Below are 17,460 nucleotides of genomic sequence, written 5' to 3' on the forward strand. Positions count from 1 at the left end.
GCCTAGAGGCAGGTGGGCAGGGAGGTGAGGAGGGAGGCCCAGGAAGTGTCTGCCCAGATGTCAGAGGCAGAAACCCAAGTCAGCTGTAGCTTTAAAGACACCTTTTCCAAACGTGCACCCAGGCAAGCAGAGGGGATGGCTGCAGGTTAGCTACTTGGCCTGGTGCCTTTGCTCTGCCCCCAACCCTCCTACCCAGGTAAGTGCGCTCTCCCCAGGGTCGTAGGGCACTCCTTACACTAACCACCTCCCCAGGTTTATTTGGAGCAGGGAAGATGAGTCTGGTTGACTCCCCATTGGGGGGGGGGGGTCCCAGCAGGAAATGGAGTCAGAACCGAAGTGATGGGATGGCAAGTGAGGAAGAGGGTCATGCCCTGAAGAGGCCATGGGTGGGACATGGCACGGACAGAGAAGATGACATCGGGTCTGTGCTCCTCTACACACACTTCCAGCTCAATACCCACGTTGGTTCTGTGATTCTCTGGGCTTGGCAAATACTCTATTTCTAAGGTTTTGCAAAACAGAGAAGTTGGTGAGCTGGGAAGAGCCTAAAGGGAAAGATGCAGAGAAGAGAGAAATGAATAACGGCACAGGAGAAGACTCTCATGGGTGTCTGATGTGCTGCTCCTGCAGAACCTTCCAGACCTGGCTGGCATCCTGAACCCTTCCTCCCTTGCCTTCCCTGAAAAGCATGAGCATGTGGCCCCTACCACTCTCAGGCTTTACTCCAACACGCTTCCAGTGACTTTTCCTCTCTAATTCAGCTTTTCTGGGAGAAAGGATCACGCTTATTCCCAGGAACAGCCATTGGTATAGAAGCCAATGTGGGCGTTCTGATCATTTTCTTTTCACTTCTACAGAGCTACAGGGGTGCTCCTCCTAACTCTTGTCGGCTTCCTTCCCAATATTTTCAACTGTGCACTCTCCTGTCTCATGAGCTGGCATTTCCTCCCAACTTTTAACCCAAGTGAGGACTACCTTGCCTGGAATTAGTAGCATTAATGAACCACCAGATATGAATTTCTCCCTGAATGTGGGTCTGAAGAAGACCGTCTGTTCAGTCTTTAGCCCCCAAGTAAAATGATGGGAGCAGCTCTGGATTTTCTTCCAGGGAAAAATGGCATAAAAAAAGTTATTCAGGAGGCCTGCCTACCCCAGGTTTCTTCCAAATTAGGTATCTTAACCTGAGAGAACACTTTTTTCTCCTGATGTTCGCATCAGATACCCCAGGCCCCACCCCAGCACCTTGCCCCGCACACATAGACATGCAGTGCAAACACGCATCCTCAGATTTCACTTGCAAAATTACCTGCCTATCCCATGGAATGCACATCACTGAAAGCATGATCATGTCACTTTTTCCCCCCCTGACACCATGGATATGGCAAATTATGCTGGGACCCACACTTTCCAGTTTTCATTTTTACAGTCTGATTGCCTCTCTGCACCCCAGGCAGATCCACACCCTATCTACTCTGTAAACGTGTGTGTGGAGGTGGGGTTGGTGCGGAAGATTGGCTGGACTCCTTTCTGCCGCCTCTCTCTGGATTCTTTATACCCTACCTGCCCTTCGACCAAATTTGAAATTGATAACCAACTCTTTCAAGGAACAGTGAGTTAGAGCAGTTTAAGAAGTCTGGGCTCCCTCGAGGTTTCCTGCAGGCTGCAGCCTGTGGTGGTGATTAGAACAGAATTTACTTATCCTTCACCATAGGCAGCATCGCCTGCTTAATAAAGGACTTTGTCAAAGGCTTTTCCTGTTTCTCAAGTTTGTTTTGGCCCAACGCCAGGATCTGAAGCTCAGAAAGGACCGTCCAGTGACCTAGAATGACCCATCTTATCCCAGACGAGGCAGAGGCTTGGACCAATTCTGAACCCCAAGGAGACAGAAAATCCAAAGAATAGCATTATTCATGATAGCCAGGTTATGGGAATGATCTAAGTGTTCATTGAGGTATGAATAGATGAAGAAATTGTGGTGTGTATATATACAAGGGAATATTACTCGGCCGTAAGAAAGAAGGTGATCCTGCCACTTACAACAATGTGGATGAACGTGGAGGACATTATGTTAAGAGAAATAAGCCAGACACGGGCGGGGTGGGGGTGGGGGGAAGCTGCATAATCTCATGCATATGTGGAATCTAAAAAGTCAAATATATAGAAGCAGAGGGTAGAAAGGTGGTTATATGGGCCCGGGAAGAGCGGGAATGGGGCGGGGGGATGTTGGTCAGAGGTACAAAGTTCCAGTTATGTAGAATAAGCCTACAGAGCTATGGGGACTGTAGTTAATGACCCTGTTCTGAATAATGGAAATGGGCTAAGAGGGTAGATCTCAGGTGCTCTCATGACACAGATATGTGAAGACATGACATACATTCATTAGCTTGACAGTAATAATCATTTCACTGGGTATATATCAACTCCTCTTGTACACCTTAAATATATATAACTTCTTAATTTAAATTCAAATTAGTTAATATTGAGTGCAGCATGGTTTCAGGAGCAGAATCCAGTGATTCATCACCCACATACAACCCAGTGCTCATCCCACCAAGTGCCCTCCTTAAGGCCCATCACCTATTTAGCTCCTCCCCCTCCTCTCCTCCAGCAACCCTCAGTTTGTTCTCTATTTTAAGAGTTTTGTATGCTTTGCTTCCCTCTCTGTTTTTATCTTCTTTTTCCTTCCCTCCCCCTCTGCTCCTGTTTTGTTTCTTAAATTCCACATATGAGTGAAATCATGTATTTGTCTTTCTCTGACTTCACTTAGCATAATACACTCTGGTTCCATCCACGTTGTTGCAAAATGGCAAGATTTCATTCTTTTTGGTCACCAAGTAGTATTCCATTGTACAAGGAGGCAGGGGAAACAAAAGTAAAAATGAACTGTTGGGACCTCTTCAAAATAAAAAGCTTCTGCCCAGTGAAGGAAATAATCACCAAAAGTAAAAGGCAACTGAAGGAATGGGAGAAGATATTTGCAACTGACATGTCAGTTAAAGGGTTAGTATCCAAAATATATAAAGAAATATAAACAAATAATCCAGTTTAAAAATGGGCGGAAGACGTGAATAGGCACTTTTCCAAAGCAGACATCCAGATGGCCAACAGACACATGAAAAGGGGTTCAATATCACTCATCATCAGGAAAATGCAAATCAAAACCACAATGAGATACTACCTCACACCTGTCAGAATGGCTAAAATTAACAACTCAGGAAACAACAGGTGTTGGTGAGGATGTAGAGAAAGGGGAACCCTCATGGGCTGTTGGGGGAATGCAAACTGGTGCAGCCACTGTGGAAAGCAGTGTGGAGGTTCCTCAAAAAGTCAGAAATAGACCCAGCAATTGCACTACTAGGTATTTATCCAAAGGATACAAAAATGCTATTTGGAAGGGGCCCATGTACCCCAATGTTTATAGCAGCATTATCAACAATAGCTAAATTGTGGAAAAAGCCCAAATGTCCATTGACTGATGAATGGATAAAGAAAATATATACAATCTTTACTAAACAATTAAAAAGATGACTTATGCTGGCTAGTTTCCTTAAGAGTGTGTGTATGTGTATGCATGCGTATGAGTGCATGCATGTTCATCTGTCCCCTTTATGCCAGGGATTTTAGATCCCACGACGTTTTCAGCAAAAGCTGTCACCCAGTCACTGGAGTCCCGCATCATAAACCTAGTTGAACCTTGTGATTCTTGCTGTCACAGGGCTTCAGTGACAAGGAGGACGTTTGGGCACAGTGGCATCGCAGTGCATACGTGGTACGCATGTCCAGCTTTGATCAAGTCCATTTGGGCTATGGCCATTAGCCAACACCAATTCTACCTGGACAGAAAGCAGAGTAAGGTAAGTCCTTTTCTGGGGACTGGGAGGGACTGTGCAATGAGCAGACCTTTCACCAAGCCGCAGGCTTGCCCGAGGGCACGCCAGAGCCCACGTGTCCTAGCTGAGGGATTGGGGATTGAATTGGGGGGGAGGGGTGCCGCGGCCCTCGCCCTGGGATGTGCGCAGGTACAGACTGGCCTTTCAGAATGCTAGGAGGGAGGAAGGAGACAGGCCCTTCCAGAAGGCACGTTCCACGCAACTTGGTCAAGGGGCCCCATCCCAACGGATGCAGCCTCGCAAACCACTTACCCTAGCCAGGTAGGGCCCTTTTGAGGAATTTGGAGCATGCTTCCAAACCTCAGGAACCTCTCCTGGGAACAGGCTGTCAAGCCCTTTACGGTTTAAACAGTGGCATATTGTTTTCTTTTTGAGGGGGAAAAAAAAAAGGAAAAAGCAACCGTTTGCAATTAATAGACACCATCTAACTGTTTAGGATAATTGCTGTGAAAGCGCTCCAGGCTTTTCCAACTGCCAGCTCCATTTTTTTAAAACAGTCAGAACTGGAAACATTAAAAAAAAAAAAAAAAAAACCCACACACACAGGCACCCAACCCTGTTTCCCTAAAGTAGACCTGGAGCCTCGGGCCTTAGTAAACAGTCATCCTCCAAGGGAGATTTGACCCAGCCCAAGTGCAGACACACAGGTGCATTTTCTGGCGGGTGGGAGAATGACGTCTCCTTGGTTCACACACGGCTTATGTCAACACTCAGCCCCCTCTTCCTGCAGCCGCTGCCTGCCTTCCCGCCACGAGCCTGTGTCATTCATTAGTTCTCCGGTGAGGAGCCCCATCAGGGTGGGTCCAGCACCTTCCCAAGGATCCTGCTGGCTCCGGGCAGGAGGGGATACAGAGCTGTGGAGGGAGACTGGCCGTGGCCCATAGGGACTTTCTGTCCCATCCTATGAGTTCTCAGGGGGCAAGGAGGTGGCCAGACCCCGGCTTTCCTGGGCCAAGATTCGTCAGATCGGTGCCCTCTTGGATCCTGGCCACTTCTTCTGCCTGGATGAGTCGCTCTCTCCCTGGCTTGGGAAGGGGAGTGGGAGGAAGGAGAGAGACAGTTAAGAAAACAGGAGAAGAGGAAACAATCTCTCAACTCATAACTCAGTTTCAAATCTGAGCCCCTGCCCGTGTAGCTGTCACTTTCTTCTTTGTAACACGTTTTTCTCCTCTGTTAAATCTTCTTCCTGACCCCCTTTTTTGGTCATTTTCTGGGGTGAGTGGGCACAGAGTGGAGGTTTTTGTGTTGTTGTTAGGCATAATGGGAGCATTCCACGGCTTTCCTCGTGATGATGGACATTGGCACAGGGATTTGAAGCCCGATTACATCAAAAGAAACAGGGCCAAAGCCTTTTGACTCATGCTTTAGATTGAGACCGTGGGTGGGTGTCAGCATTTTGCCCTCCGGTTGCAGGAGTTGGAAGCCCAAACCTTAAAACATCGATTCCATCCTCTGCATTGTTTGGGAAGGGATGGTAAGGGGTAGAGACCTTGGCAGCCCTCCTGAACCCCACTGCCAATTCCTCTTGTGGGCAGACCCCTCACACCCTGACAGCACAGTTTTGAAAGGAGAAAAAACAAAGTATCTTTCACCCTGAGATTAGTACATTAGCTGTTTGAGGTCTGGCAAACCCTCCCACCCCAGATCCCATGCTCATTCTTTGCATTGAGGGTCTCCTGGGTAACTCAAGAGGCCAGTTATCGGGACTCTTCTCCCCCGTTCTTGAAAATAGTCTTACTGTGTAGCTGGAGAAGCCTTATTCTCCAGGCTTACAGATCAGCCCTCTGATGCAACAAGTAAACTTCAAAAACTAATGATCAAAGATCATTTATTAACAGGACATGTCTTTTATTTATTTATTTGTTTGTTTGTTTGTTTATTTTTTAGGACATGTCTTTTAAAAGGCCAAACCAGGTAGGGAAGTTTCAGCTGTCCTTCTCAGTGAGCACTGGGGGATGGGAGGAGATACACATCCACCCAGGAGCCCAGGAGCGGGAGAACCTTCCCCCAGTATACTTTGAATGCTCACAGAGGCTCAAGAGCCCTTCCATTTCTCGCAGGAACCAATTCCTCAACCCACAGAGGCAGGCGAGGAGCAAGTCTCCCACCTTGAAATCCAGGGACTCTCTTTCTAGTTCTGTGACCCTGGGCAAGTTTTCTGTTGCTCCTGGTTAAGTTTTCTGTTGCTCCTGGTTTGCTTCCCTGATTAGAGAACGAGGAAGGAAATTCAGAAAGTATTGATTGGCCCAGTGACACAATGTGTGTGAAATTGCTTCAGGAGATAATGTGCTATCTTTTATTATCATCATTAATCCAACATACCGTTCACTGGCCAACACTTGTGTAAAGGTTAAATTCTCTCAAAGTTTCCCAAATTAAATCAGAGATGATAAAATTCCCCTTAGGAATTATGTTACGACACCTTTCATTGCTGGAATGTCGTTCTTTGTACAAGGGTGAGGTGATCCGTCGCTGGTGGGCAGAATGACCTCTGGTGAGTGATGGCAGACAGGCCCGGGACGAGCTGCAAAATATTTCTGAGCAACCAGTGTTGGCTGGCATACCAGCTGTTGCTTCACATCCTACCGCGTTGGCCCATGCCAACCATTCCTTTCTCTGAAGTGCTTCGGCAAAGCCCAGGCCTCCCAAGTGATGCTTATCAGTCCCAGAGACAAGTGCAGTCTAGTGGTTTGAGTCAGCAGGGGTGGGTGGCCGAGAAGTCTCACGTTCTTCCTTGGCGCTCAGGATCCTTCTGCAAATCACATAAGAACATTCATCCTCTCTCTCTCTCTCTGTCTCTCTCTGTCTCTCTCATTCACACACACACACACACACACACACACACACCCCTTCCATCACCAAAGACAGAACAGAAAGAGCCCATATCAGTTGGTTTCCTGTGACTCCTACAGAATGAGAGGCTGTTCAGGCACCAACTACAGCTGGTAGCTTATATCTGTTGACCCCAACGATCAGAAATGTCAGCTGGATCCCAGCAACCTCTGAAGCCCAGAGCCAAGACATGTCTTCTAGACTTGGGAGGAAAATACTTGAAAGCACCAAATGATGAGAGTAAACATTAGACACTTGTCCTCTAAACTCAGAGTGGGGACTTCTGGAGTTGGCCTCCAGTCCAGATATCTTCCTTTTTCTTAGTCTTTTTTTTCCCCCCGATCCGTCTTCTGTTCTTCATTCCATCTAGATGAAAAGCGAAAGCATGGTAGGGAATGATGCAGCCTTGCCCATGAGATATAACAGTAATGAAACTTCATAGGGCAAGACCCTCAAAGCACAATGTTCAGAATGTTGGAACCATTTTGGGGTTGTTCCAAAGACTTGACTTTGTGAGAAAAGAATCCCCCCATCTGTACTCATTCCTCTTAGCACTGCACTCTCTGCTGGGTCTTTTTGATCATTGTCATATTTCCATTTGGAGAGAAGCTAGTAATTTCCTAAAGCTTCTAAGAATCTAGTGTCCCTCTCAGACGGATGTGTGGCAGGAATGAAGGTGGGGTGGGGACAGGTCTTCCGTGTGATTAATGAGATCCCCCAGATACCAGGTTGAGCCATCAGTCTCACCTCATTGACTTCCAGGCCCTGATTTGAATCCTGTTCCTATTTTAATTCCAGTGGCCCTCACATATATTACCTAATTTATTCCAACCTCACCATGTGGTAGTTTTAAGAGCTCCATTTTGTAGACAGGGATCTGAGTATCCGACAGGTTGAAGATCATGGCCAAACAGTGGTGAATTGGCGAAAGCCAAGATTCCAGTCCAGATCTTTCTGACTTCAAAGCCTGGGTACCTCCCCACCATTGCTGACTTGTTCTGTGTCCATGAGTCATTAAGTAGCTGCAAGCGACAGCTCCTTTTATTAAGACGTGGGCGTTGGTGAAGAGGAGTGCTGCAGAAAGTAATGAGTGTGCTCTGCTTGCTCAGAGGGTAAAGCTCAACCAGATGTGCCCCGTGGATATGCGCTGTGGATGTGAAATGAAGGGCACTTTTTGCTTCTGCCCACCCCCCAATCCCCACCCTGAGCCTGATGTTTCTGGGGGGGTGGCCGGGGTTATGTCCTGAGCAAAGAGGCCCTGACCCGAGGAAGGTGACCTGGATCTCAGTGCAGGGACATTCAGAGTTGAGGTCAGAACGGAGACATGGGTCAAGAAAGGACCAATGGGATGATGTTGGTACCCGGAGAACAAAACAAGCGACAAGACTCTGCATTTCCTCAGTCCTCAGACTCTCTTATAACAAGGGGAAAGTACTCATCTGTCGAAAGACATGGTCCTTCATCAGTGTAGGGGTCAGAAGAAGGGAGGCCATGGGGATTCAGAGAGCCTTTGCTGGACAGCTCAGGGCACCCGGGCAGAGCATGTCAAATAAGGGGGGCGGGGGCACCGTCTAGCCACCCTGCCGTGGCCCCCTTATTTGCCCTCTGCCAGCTTCTCCCGTGTGGCAGACAGCCCTGGTCTCACACAGAGGGCTGGGGGTGGGGGATGGTTGGATGAACACACTTTAAGTGCCTGAAAACCTCGGTTTGGGACATTACCCCGTTCCATTGGTGTACGGGCTATAGCTGATGGCCACCGAAAGAAACTTCAGCAAATGGATGGGTCCTACTAGCATTTATAGTTGTTTCATTAAGTTTGCACTATGGGTAAAGCCTGTTGCCTTGAGTGCGATCACAAAAATGGATTTTCTGAAGGGGGCAAAAAAAAAAAAAAGCAAACCTCAAACACATGTAGGAAATGCAAACCCATTTTCATTTACCAAGGGCAGTAACTAACAAAGGTTAGCCTTATGAAAAACAAACAACTTGGGGCACCTGGGTGGCTCCATTGGTTTAGCCTCTGCCTTCAGCTCAGGTCAGGATCCCAGCGTCCTGGATCAAGCCCTACATTGGGCTCTCTGCTCAGCAGGGAGTCTGCTTCTCCCCTCTGCCTGCTGTTCCCCCTGCTTATGCTCTCTAATAGATAAATAAAATCTTTTTTTTTTTTTTTAAAGAAACCACTTTTAGGAGTATAACTGTGATAACTGAGTACTTTTCCAATTAATCTAGCCTGATGTTACTAGGAGCCAAGGCAGGCCAATTAATATGGAGAATAAACGGAGTGGAGCGCTAACTATATTCTGAAGACTTTGGAGTATATAGTTAGGTATCGAAATAGAAGCAGCAACACCGTGTTGGGCATTTGTTGGTGAGGCCCACGTGTCCAAATGAGCAGTTGTCTAGGGGTGTCTACACATGTAGAGATGCTGCTTATATGTATAGAGCACGGTCACTTGCCAGTCTTCTAAACATCCCATGGCCTAATGACCTAAGGGGTTTAAGTCACCTCAGAATCTATAGGAACCTCATAAATCTGTTTCATGTACCTCTTATGTCATTCACAGAGCTGAAAATTATTTTTTTCCCTCCTCCTTTCAACAGAAAATATAATCACCACTATTTATTGGGAGCTGTGTACCAGGGAGCGGCAGAGGGGAGCCCTTCACCTTACTTCCTTCCACCCTCACAGACCCGTCAGTGTTTTTCCCATTTTGTAGTTGGGAATAATGAGTCTCAGTGAGATCAAGTGACTTTCCCCAAACCAGGACTCCAACCAGGTCTGTCTGACACTAGAACCGCTACTCTAGGCACTAGACGGCTCAGCCTGTAGAGTCGCTTGAAAACGCATCACTGGTGTCAGCTCTAGAGCCATACCTCCTGCAGGGATTTTCAGTGATGAGGCACGAGGCCAAGGAACCACAAATCGAAAAGTGCTGCAAGCCAGAAATGAGTCCATTTGCTAAGTTTCAGGACCATGAGTGCACAGGTGATGACCCTTCACTCTCAGAGGTGAACGCCTCTTCATAACCTAGTCATCTTTTCCACTCTAGTCTAAGATCCATGCCGCGCGAAGCCTGAGTGAGATCGCCATTGACCTAACCGAGACTGGCACGCTGAAGACCTCAAAGCTGGCCAACATGGGGAGCAAAGGGAAGATCATCAGTGGCAGCAGCGGGAGCCTCCTGTCATCAGGTGAGCAGGGCTTTTGTGGAGAAAGTGGGGGAGGCTGTCGCTCGAGCATGGCTTCCACCCCAGAGTGGCTCCGGGGAAGGTCACAGAGTGGCAGCTGCTGAGGAGGCAGCTTGGCAGGCTCGCCAGGAACTGGCTCCGCTTGTGAGACCCAGGTTTTGAGCCAAATAGGAATCTGAGAAAACTGCCAGAAGTGCCAAAGGGTGGGGGGCGGAGAAGCCACAGCAGAGCCGCTAGTGTGGGAAGGACTGTTGGCCGCATGCGTCCCCTCAGGCACCCTCCAGAGCCTGCTGAGTGCCGATGGCCACTGTCTGGAATGTCAAGTCCAAGGACAAGGTGTGGTTGGTTCACTCAGTGTGTCCTTAAAGGAAAATTCCACTAAGGAGGGGCTGAAGGCAGGTGCGTGGTGCAGGGCAGAACTGCATCCTATTCCCAGGTATCTCCTCAGGACCTTAGAAGGTACAGACACTCTTGGCCTTTGGCAAGGAGAGTCTTGTGTCGCGGAACGCGGTGTAGGAGTTGAGCCCTTCACATCTGAGCGTCCACGGGTCTGATTCCAAGTTTGTTTCTCCGAGCCCTGGGCAAGTCATTTTGTCCCTGGATGCAGGAGAGAGGCCCTGGCGGCTCCCATTGGGCTGACTGGTGTCCAGAGTAGGGATGCAGTGACAGGAAGAGGCGGAGGTTTGAGGAGCGCAGGAAGAGGGAGGGAGAGGATCATTGTTTGGAAATGCTAGAAAGTATAACTGATGCAGATTACTCCTCCGGCCACACCTTCGAAGGCTGATTGTTCTTGGGCGCAGCGTACCTTTGCCTCTGAGCCCTGAAAGGGAAGCAAGAAGTCTTTATTTGCCCTACGTCATCTTCTCTTTCTTCCTTTTTTTTTTTTAATTCTTTCCTGCTCTAGCATTCTGGAAGCTGTCTCTGAATATTAAATCCCTAGCATCATCTTTGTTCTGCACGGGTTGGAGCATCCCTCTATCTTTGGCGGCCCGGCCCTGTGTGTTTTGCTAAGGCTCCGCCCCATAGGGTTTCCTGAGGCCCCGCCCCCTGTGGCCTACCGAGGCCACGCCCCCTAAGGTTTATAAGGCCCCGCCCTTCATATGCAGCCTTTCCTTCTGTGCTCCTCCTGCTTCCACCCCTGGTGATGGGGACAGGAGCTCCTTCACTCACAGAGGCATCCTGCCCATGCAGAGGATCTTGCCTCCTGCCTCCATCAGCTTTGTCTAGATTCTTCCATTCCTCACTGCACTTCCTCTTTGTTGCACCTTCCCTATTGTGTTTCTCTTCTAGCTTCTCATTGTTTTTCTTTTCACCTGGTGCTTCTGGGGGTTGTAAAAGAATGGAAGCGAAAACATTACCAAAGAGAAACAAATAAGCAAGAATTAGCAGTGAAGAGTGATGTCATAAGAACAAAATCCTATTGCTTACTGGGGCCTTTTTTTTTTTAAGATTATTTATTTATTTATTCATGAGAGACACACACAGAGAGAGAGAGAGAGAAGCAGAGACACAGGCAGAGGGAGAAGCAGGCTCCATGCAGGGAGCCCGATGTGGGACTCGATCCCGGGTCTCCAGGATCGCACTCTGGGCGGAAGGCGGCGCTAAACTGCTGAGCCACCCAGGGATCCCGGGCATGGGGGTCTTTCTACAACCGTCTAGTGACTGCACGTGTTCACATGCCATGTGTTTTTGTGGAAGTTCTATGTTTTGCGTTCTTTTCTTTTTTACCTAGAAATGCAGTTGACACACAGTGTTACATTAGTTTCAGGTGTACAAGGTAGTGATCCATCACCTCTGGTCTCCTGTGCTCACTGCAAATCTCTCCCTGCCATGCCCATCTCTCCCTGTTAAAATCTCATTGACTATATTCTCTGTGCTGTACGTTTCATCCCTATGACTTACTCGTTCCATCTCTGGAAGCCTGGACTTCCCACTCACCTTTACCTGTTTTACTGGTCGCTCCATCCCTCTCCCTCTGTCAACTACCAGTTCTCTATATTTATGGATCTGTTTCTGCTTTTTGCTTGTTTATTCGTTTCTTTTTTAGATTCCACATCTGAGTGAAATCATATGGTATTTGTTTCTCTGTCTGACTTATTTTACTTAGCGTAGTACCTGCCAAGTCCATGTTGTCATAAATGGTAAGATCTCATTCCTTTCTATGGCTGAGTAATACTCCATTGTGTATATATGCCACGTTAACTTTATCCATTCATCTGTCAGTGGGCACTTAAATTGCTTCTGTGTCATGGCTATTGCAATAATTTCATTCTTTTCCTTAAATAAAGCCGCCAATATAAGCTTCATGCCCCACAAAATCTGGATCTACCTCTCCTAGATCACCATAGCATTTACCATAAACCCCTTGCCACCTCGATTCTCCAAATTTTTTTCATCAGCACAGAGAGCCGCATGATCATAATTTCTGAGGCCCTGAGGTTTACGGTAAAAGCTGTAAAGAATGGGGCTGTTGTGTATCGAAGAGAATGTTGTACAAAGCTCCAGACCCCTGCCTCAAATTAATAGCCACTCTCAATCCCCTGCTGAGTGGCAGAGGGCAGAGCCAGAACCAAACCCTGTGTTTATACTCTAGACACTTCCAACTCTTGTTAAAACCCATAGTCTCCTATTCAAGCTTGGATTTATCTGCTGACAGTCCTCCTCATCCAGCCACAAATGAGCCCGGCTCATCCTTCAGGCTCAGTGAGATGTGCATCCCTGCTGTGGTTTCATATCCATTTGGAAGTCCGGGTACTTTCTGAGTATGGCCTGGTTATATCCAAAAGGACAGTGAATTCTTGTAACTTGAGGGTTCTTAAACTTACAGGTGCATCAGAGCCATTCAGAGGGCAGCTCAAAACACAGATAGTTGAGCTCCAGCCCCAGGGGGTCTGACTGCAGGTTCTGGGGTGAGCCTGAGAATTGGCATACACAAGTCCCTGAGAGATGCTGATGCAGCCAGTCTGAGGACAGCACCTTGAGCCACACTCTTCCTGCTAAGAAAGAGCTAGAAGCCTGAAGTGATGGTATTGCTCAGGGACACAGAATACAGGTATCCCTATTTCCAGACCTGTGTTTTGGGCCATCTCCTCTGGCCCCTCATATCTGTCAGCCTCTGGAGCACCACGCCAGTAACCTAACAGAGTCACAGACCAGATTGTGCACTGGATTGTGCACGCACACCTCCTGACCTTGAACGGGCACCACTCAGTCATCAGCAAATGAGATCCAGGCATCTTTAAGATTAGGAAACAGTTCGTCTGTGTGACTGCCACCAGCCTGGTAGACAGAGTAATATAATGTTATAATATCAAATGAAGCAGCTTTATACTGAGATATTAAAGTAATTTTCAAATGTGTGGTGACTTCATGTCAAGGGCCCCAGGCTAAGCTGTTTGGGAGTGGCTGGAGGCAGCTAAAGCCTTAGCTGTCCCTGCTTTTAGAGGGGCAACAGTGGTGGGCCCTGGCCCCCTGGGCTCTTTCCCTGCCTGCTGTCTGCTGTACCACTGTGCGAGAGGAGGAGCCTGGGAAGTAGGAGCCACACCCCATGACCAGACCCAGCAGCATCTCAAACCCTGCCTAGCCCTGCAAGCTGGAGCCTGAAGCCATGCTGAGGCTGAGTTCATTGGGGAGGCCTCCATCCCATGATTTAGGAAGACCATGGAGGGAGAGATCCCCAAAAGGAAAGAATATAGGCCATCAGTTCACAAAGGGAATTTCTAGTGTCCATAGATGTGGACATCTAGCTGGCTTACATGTCTCCATAGCTGGCTGATATCCCACTGCGTTCTTTTTGTACCTTGGTGTCCTCTTACCTAACCATTTCTTGAGAGTTCCTTAGTCATACACTCCCACAGATGTATTGCTTTTCCAGGAAAGCCCTGATTTTAAACACTTTTTTTTAGTACACTTGCCAGACTCCCATGTTCTACTTTTCATTTGAAAATATGATGCATCTGATTTAGTATCCTATTTGGTCAATTCGTTTCTCTCCTTCACCGACTGCCTCATGCTTAAAAAAAAAAAAAAAAAAAAAGAAAGGAAAAGAGAAAAAGGTGTCTAATATATATTCTTTAAAAACATTTTGAGAAATGAATCTTTATTTTAAAGTCCTTTTTTGCCATGGTTGCCTGGGCGCCTCAGTCAGTTGAGCATCTGACTATTGGACTGAGCTCAGGTCCTGATCTCAGGGTCATGAGTTTGAGTCCTGCTTTGGGCATAGAGCCTACTTAAAAAAAAAGAAAATCCTTCTTTCTACTTCTAGCCCAGTGTCTGGCACCCAGTAGATACTCCAAACATGATTTTTTAAATGTTTAACATTACATTTGTATGACTTATTTTTAACTGGAAATAAGTACATTTTGAACCTCTTCATCAATTTCCCCCACCCCCATCTCTGGCAACCACCAGTCTCTTCTGTGCATCTATGAGCTTCAGTTTTGGGGTTTGTATTAAGTTCCACATATAAGTGAGATCATACATATGGTATTTGTTTCTCTTTATCTGACTTATTTCACTTAACATAATGCTGTCAGGTTCCATCTGTTTTCCCAAACAGCAAGATTTCATTCATTTTTATGGCTGAACAATATTCCATTTATGTATATGCCACATTTTCATTATCCATTCATTGGTGGGTGGTTTTCATACCTTGGCTGTTTTAAGTAATGCTGCAGTGAATGGAGGGGTACGTGTATCTTTGTGAATTAGCGTTTTCATTCTCTCCAGGGAAGTATCCAGAAGTGGAATTGCTAGATCATATGGTAGTTTTATTCTTAATTTTTTTGAGGACCCTCCTACTGTTTTCCAGAGTAGCTGTACCAGTTTGCATTCCCACCAACAGCTCACAAGGGTTCCTTTCTCTCTACATCCTCACCAATATTTGTTATTTCTTCTGTTTTTGATTCTAGCCATCTTGACAGGTACTGTATCTCATTGTAGTTTTGATTGGCATTTCCCTGATGATAAGTGATGCTGAACACCTTTTCACATGTTTGTTGGCCATTTGAATGTCTTTGGGAAAATGTCTAATAAGGTCCTATGCCCAGTTGTTCATTGGATTGTTTGAGTTTTTTGCTATTGAGTTGTATGAGGTTGTTTTTGTTTGGTTTTTTGTTTTGTTTTGTTTTGTTTTGTTTTTTATATTAACTCCTTAATCAGATAGATGATTTGTAAGTATCTTCCCCCATTCAGTAGGTTGCCTTTTTTGCTTTGTTGATGGTTTCCTTGACTGTGCAGAAGCTTCTTAGTTTAATGTAGTTCCACTTGTTCATTTTTGCTTTGGGTACTTTTGATTTTGGTGTCAAATCCAGAAAATCACTGCCAAAACCAAAGTCAGTGTCATAGGATTATTGAAATCAAAATTGGAAGATGAGTACTAAGAATCCTGCATATGCCACATCCTAAGGACCTTCTTCTGTGTTCCTGAGGCATATGCTGTGTTGGGCGTTGCCCAACTCACGCATACCCATCACCAGTAGTCTCCCTTGGGTTGTACTGTGTCACTCTGTACGCTGGCGTCAGACCTTGAAAGGCTAATCTTGTCAAATCAGGCTCCTCTTGCAAAGAATGTGCACCCTTGCTGCCTTCCATCCACTTTTTTACCTTGGTGTATACCTAGATTTGGTGTAGCTGAGCCATATGACAATGTAAGATTATTGCTATGGTGTGAACACTTTTCCTAGTTCCCAAACCTTGCTTGGTGTAGTATACACAACATTTTAAAAAGTTAGAGTCTCTTTCTTCAACGTGTTTCATACTGTTTATTGATGTCAACAGAGAAAATATTTCCAGGCTCTTAGTAACTCTGAAGGCAGTTTTCCTATTTAACTAAAGGCATGTAAATACCTTTAAAACTACTGACGCCCAGTACTTGGCATGTGAGGTATGAGTTGCTAGAGAAACAAAGCAGTGTCATTGCTATGTATGAAAGAAGTCGGAAGTCTATACTTACTAACGCCCTGTGCCAGGGGCTTCTGTTTCAAAAAGAAACAATCCACATAGTTGAAACGATTTATTGAGACTTACAGCTAGGCTCCCTAAATTCTTCAGTGGTGATCCCGGGGACCCTCCTGTGTCAGACCTGTAGGCCCCTGTCCTAGTAGACTCCCTTAGAGCCGGTGAACTGTCTGAGCCCAAGATGTAAGGCCTGTGTTGGACTAAAAGGAATCCACCCCCTCCAGCACTGAATGTGATTCAGACTGCAGGAAATCTATCTGCATCCCAAATCTATTTGTGGAGAGGCCCTGGTGGCCAGACTTGAAAGGACGTGAGAAACCTTGTCCCCAGAACACATCAGCGGAGAGATGGCACGGTTTTCCCAGAATTCCCTGGGAGAAGGGACATCAAGGCAGCTCGGGTGCCAAGGCAGGCTGATGGAGCCACCTGCCCTGCCCTCCACAAGCCTGCCACTGCCTCGGCCCCCTCAGAGCTTTGCATGGCCGGGTGCGCCCTCAACACCCTGATTGCCCACCGCAGGGGTGGGAAGCAGGGTCCTCTCTTCACTACGCCCTGGGAGAACCTGCACGTTTCCTCCCAATTTGTCTATACCTCTCTCCATTGCTCTTGCTGATCTGTGTTTCAGGTGACAAATTTGCAGGGGCCCACACAGAGTCAGAGAGGACAGCTCTGAATTTAAACCACTCAAGAAAAAATAAATAAATAAATAAATAAATAAACCACTCAAGATGTTTTCAGAGTTTAAACAAACAAAAGCATCTGAAATCTTTTTCTGTGGGACTTCACAGGGTTGGTTCCTCCCTTCCCTTTCTCCATTTCTTGAAATCTAAAAAAAATTGGAGAGGAGAAAAAAAAATGCAGTAGCCAAACAAAACCCAAAACAACAAGTGCCCTTGTCCCAGTAGCTGAGCCCACAGGGCCTTTCCTTGGCTCCTCTGAAAGTGGGAGGGAGTGTAGGACTGTCTCGAACATTGTCTGGAGGCTTTGCCATCGTGTAACCATTCTTTTTTTTTTTTTTTTTTTTAAGATTTTATTTATTCATGAGAGACACAGAGCAAGAGAGAGGAGCAGAGACACAGGCAGAGGGAGAAGCAGGCTCCATGCAGGGAGCCCGATGCGAGACTCGTCCCAGGACGCCCTGGGCGAAGGCAGGCTCTAAACTGCTAAGCCACCCAGGGATCCCTCGTGTAACCGTTCTGACGCCAGTGGGAGTGTAGGGCCCAAGGGAGACCTGCTTTTGCTCTCAGCCTATTTAAAGAAAACAGTGTAAACTTAGAAAACAACCTACTCTTCCGAAGCCCCTGTGGCTTGTCGCATGAACCAACAAGACCAAAAAAAAAAAAAAAAAAATGTACTGTGTGTCCTGTCTTACGGAGACAAAACCAGGGGACTGAGGCTGGCTTCTTGACTGGGAGTGCAGGGCCGTGAGCCACCCATTGGCTACAAAACAAAGGGCCACGTTGTGCCTATAAATAAGAGTGAGGCGGGGTGATTAATGAGATAGCAATTGAGTCATCACTGTGATCAGCAGGACTGCGAAGAATGTGGCCAGGGATCTTTGGTTTAAAACACAAAAACCCCCCAAACCCTG

General features: G+C 46.9%; 1 protein-coding gene across 17 annotated transcripts in view; it reads left to right on the forward strand.

Moving 5' to 3' along the window:
- The window catches only part of FRMD4A (FERM domain containing 4A), a 751,487-nt gene that overhangs the window by 687,308 nt on the left and 46,719 nt on the right, over positions 1–17,460 (forward strand). For all 17 annotated transcript variants that reach the window (XM_049100487.1, XM_035713659.2, XM_035713663.2 and 14 more), the window contains 2 exons: positions 3,716–3,854; positions 9,773–9,914. In XM_049100487.1, coding sequence (XP_048956444.1) covers positions 3,716–3,854; positions 9,773–9,914 — 281 coding nt within the window. The remainder of the gene's footprint in view (positions 1–3,715; positions 3,855–9,772; positions 9,915–17,460) is intronic.

This window comes from Canis lupus, chromosome 2, assembly GCF_003254725.2.
Source record: "Canis lupus dingo isolate Sandy chromosome 2, ASM325472v2, whole genome shotgun sequence".
In the NCBI taxonomy this organism is placed as follows: Eukaryota; Metazoa; Chordata; class Mammalia; order Carnivora; family Canidae; genus Canis; species Canis lupus.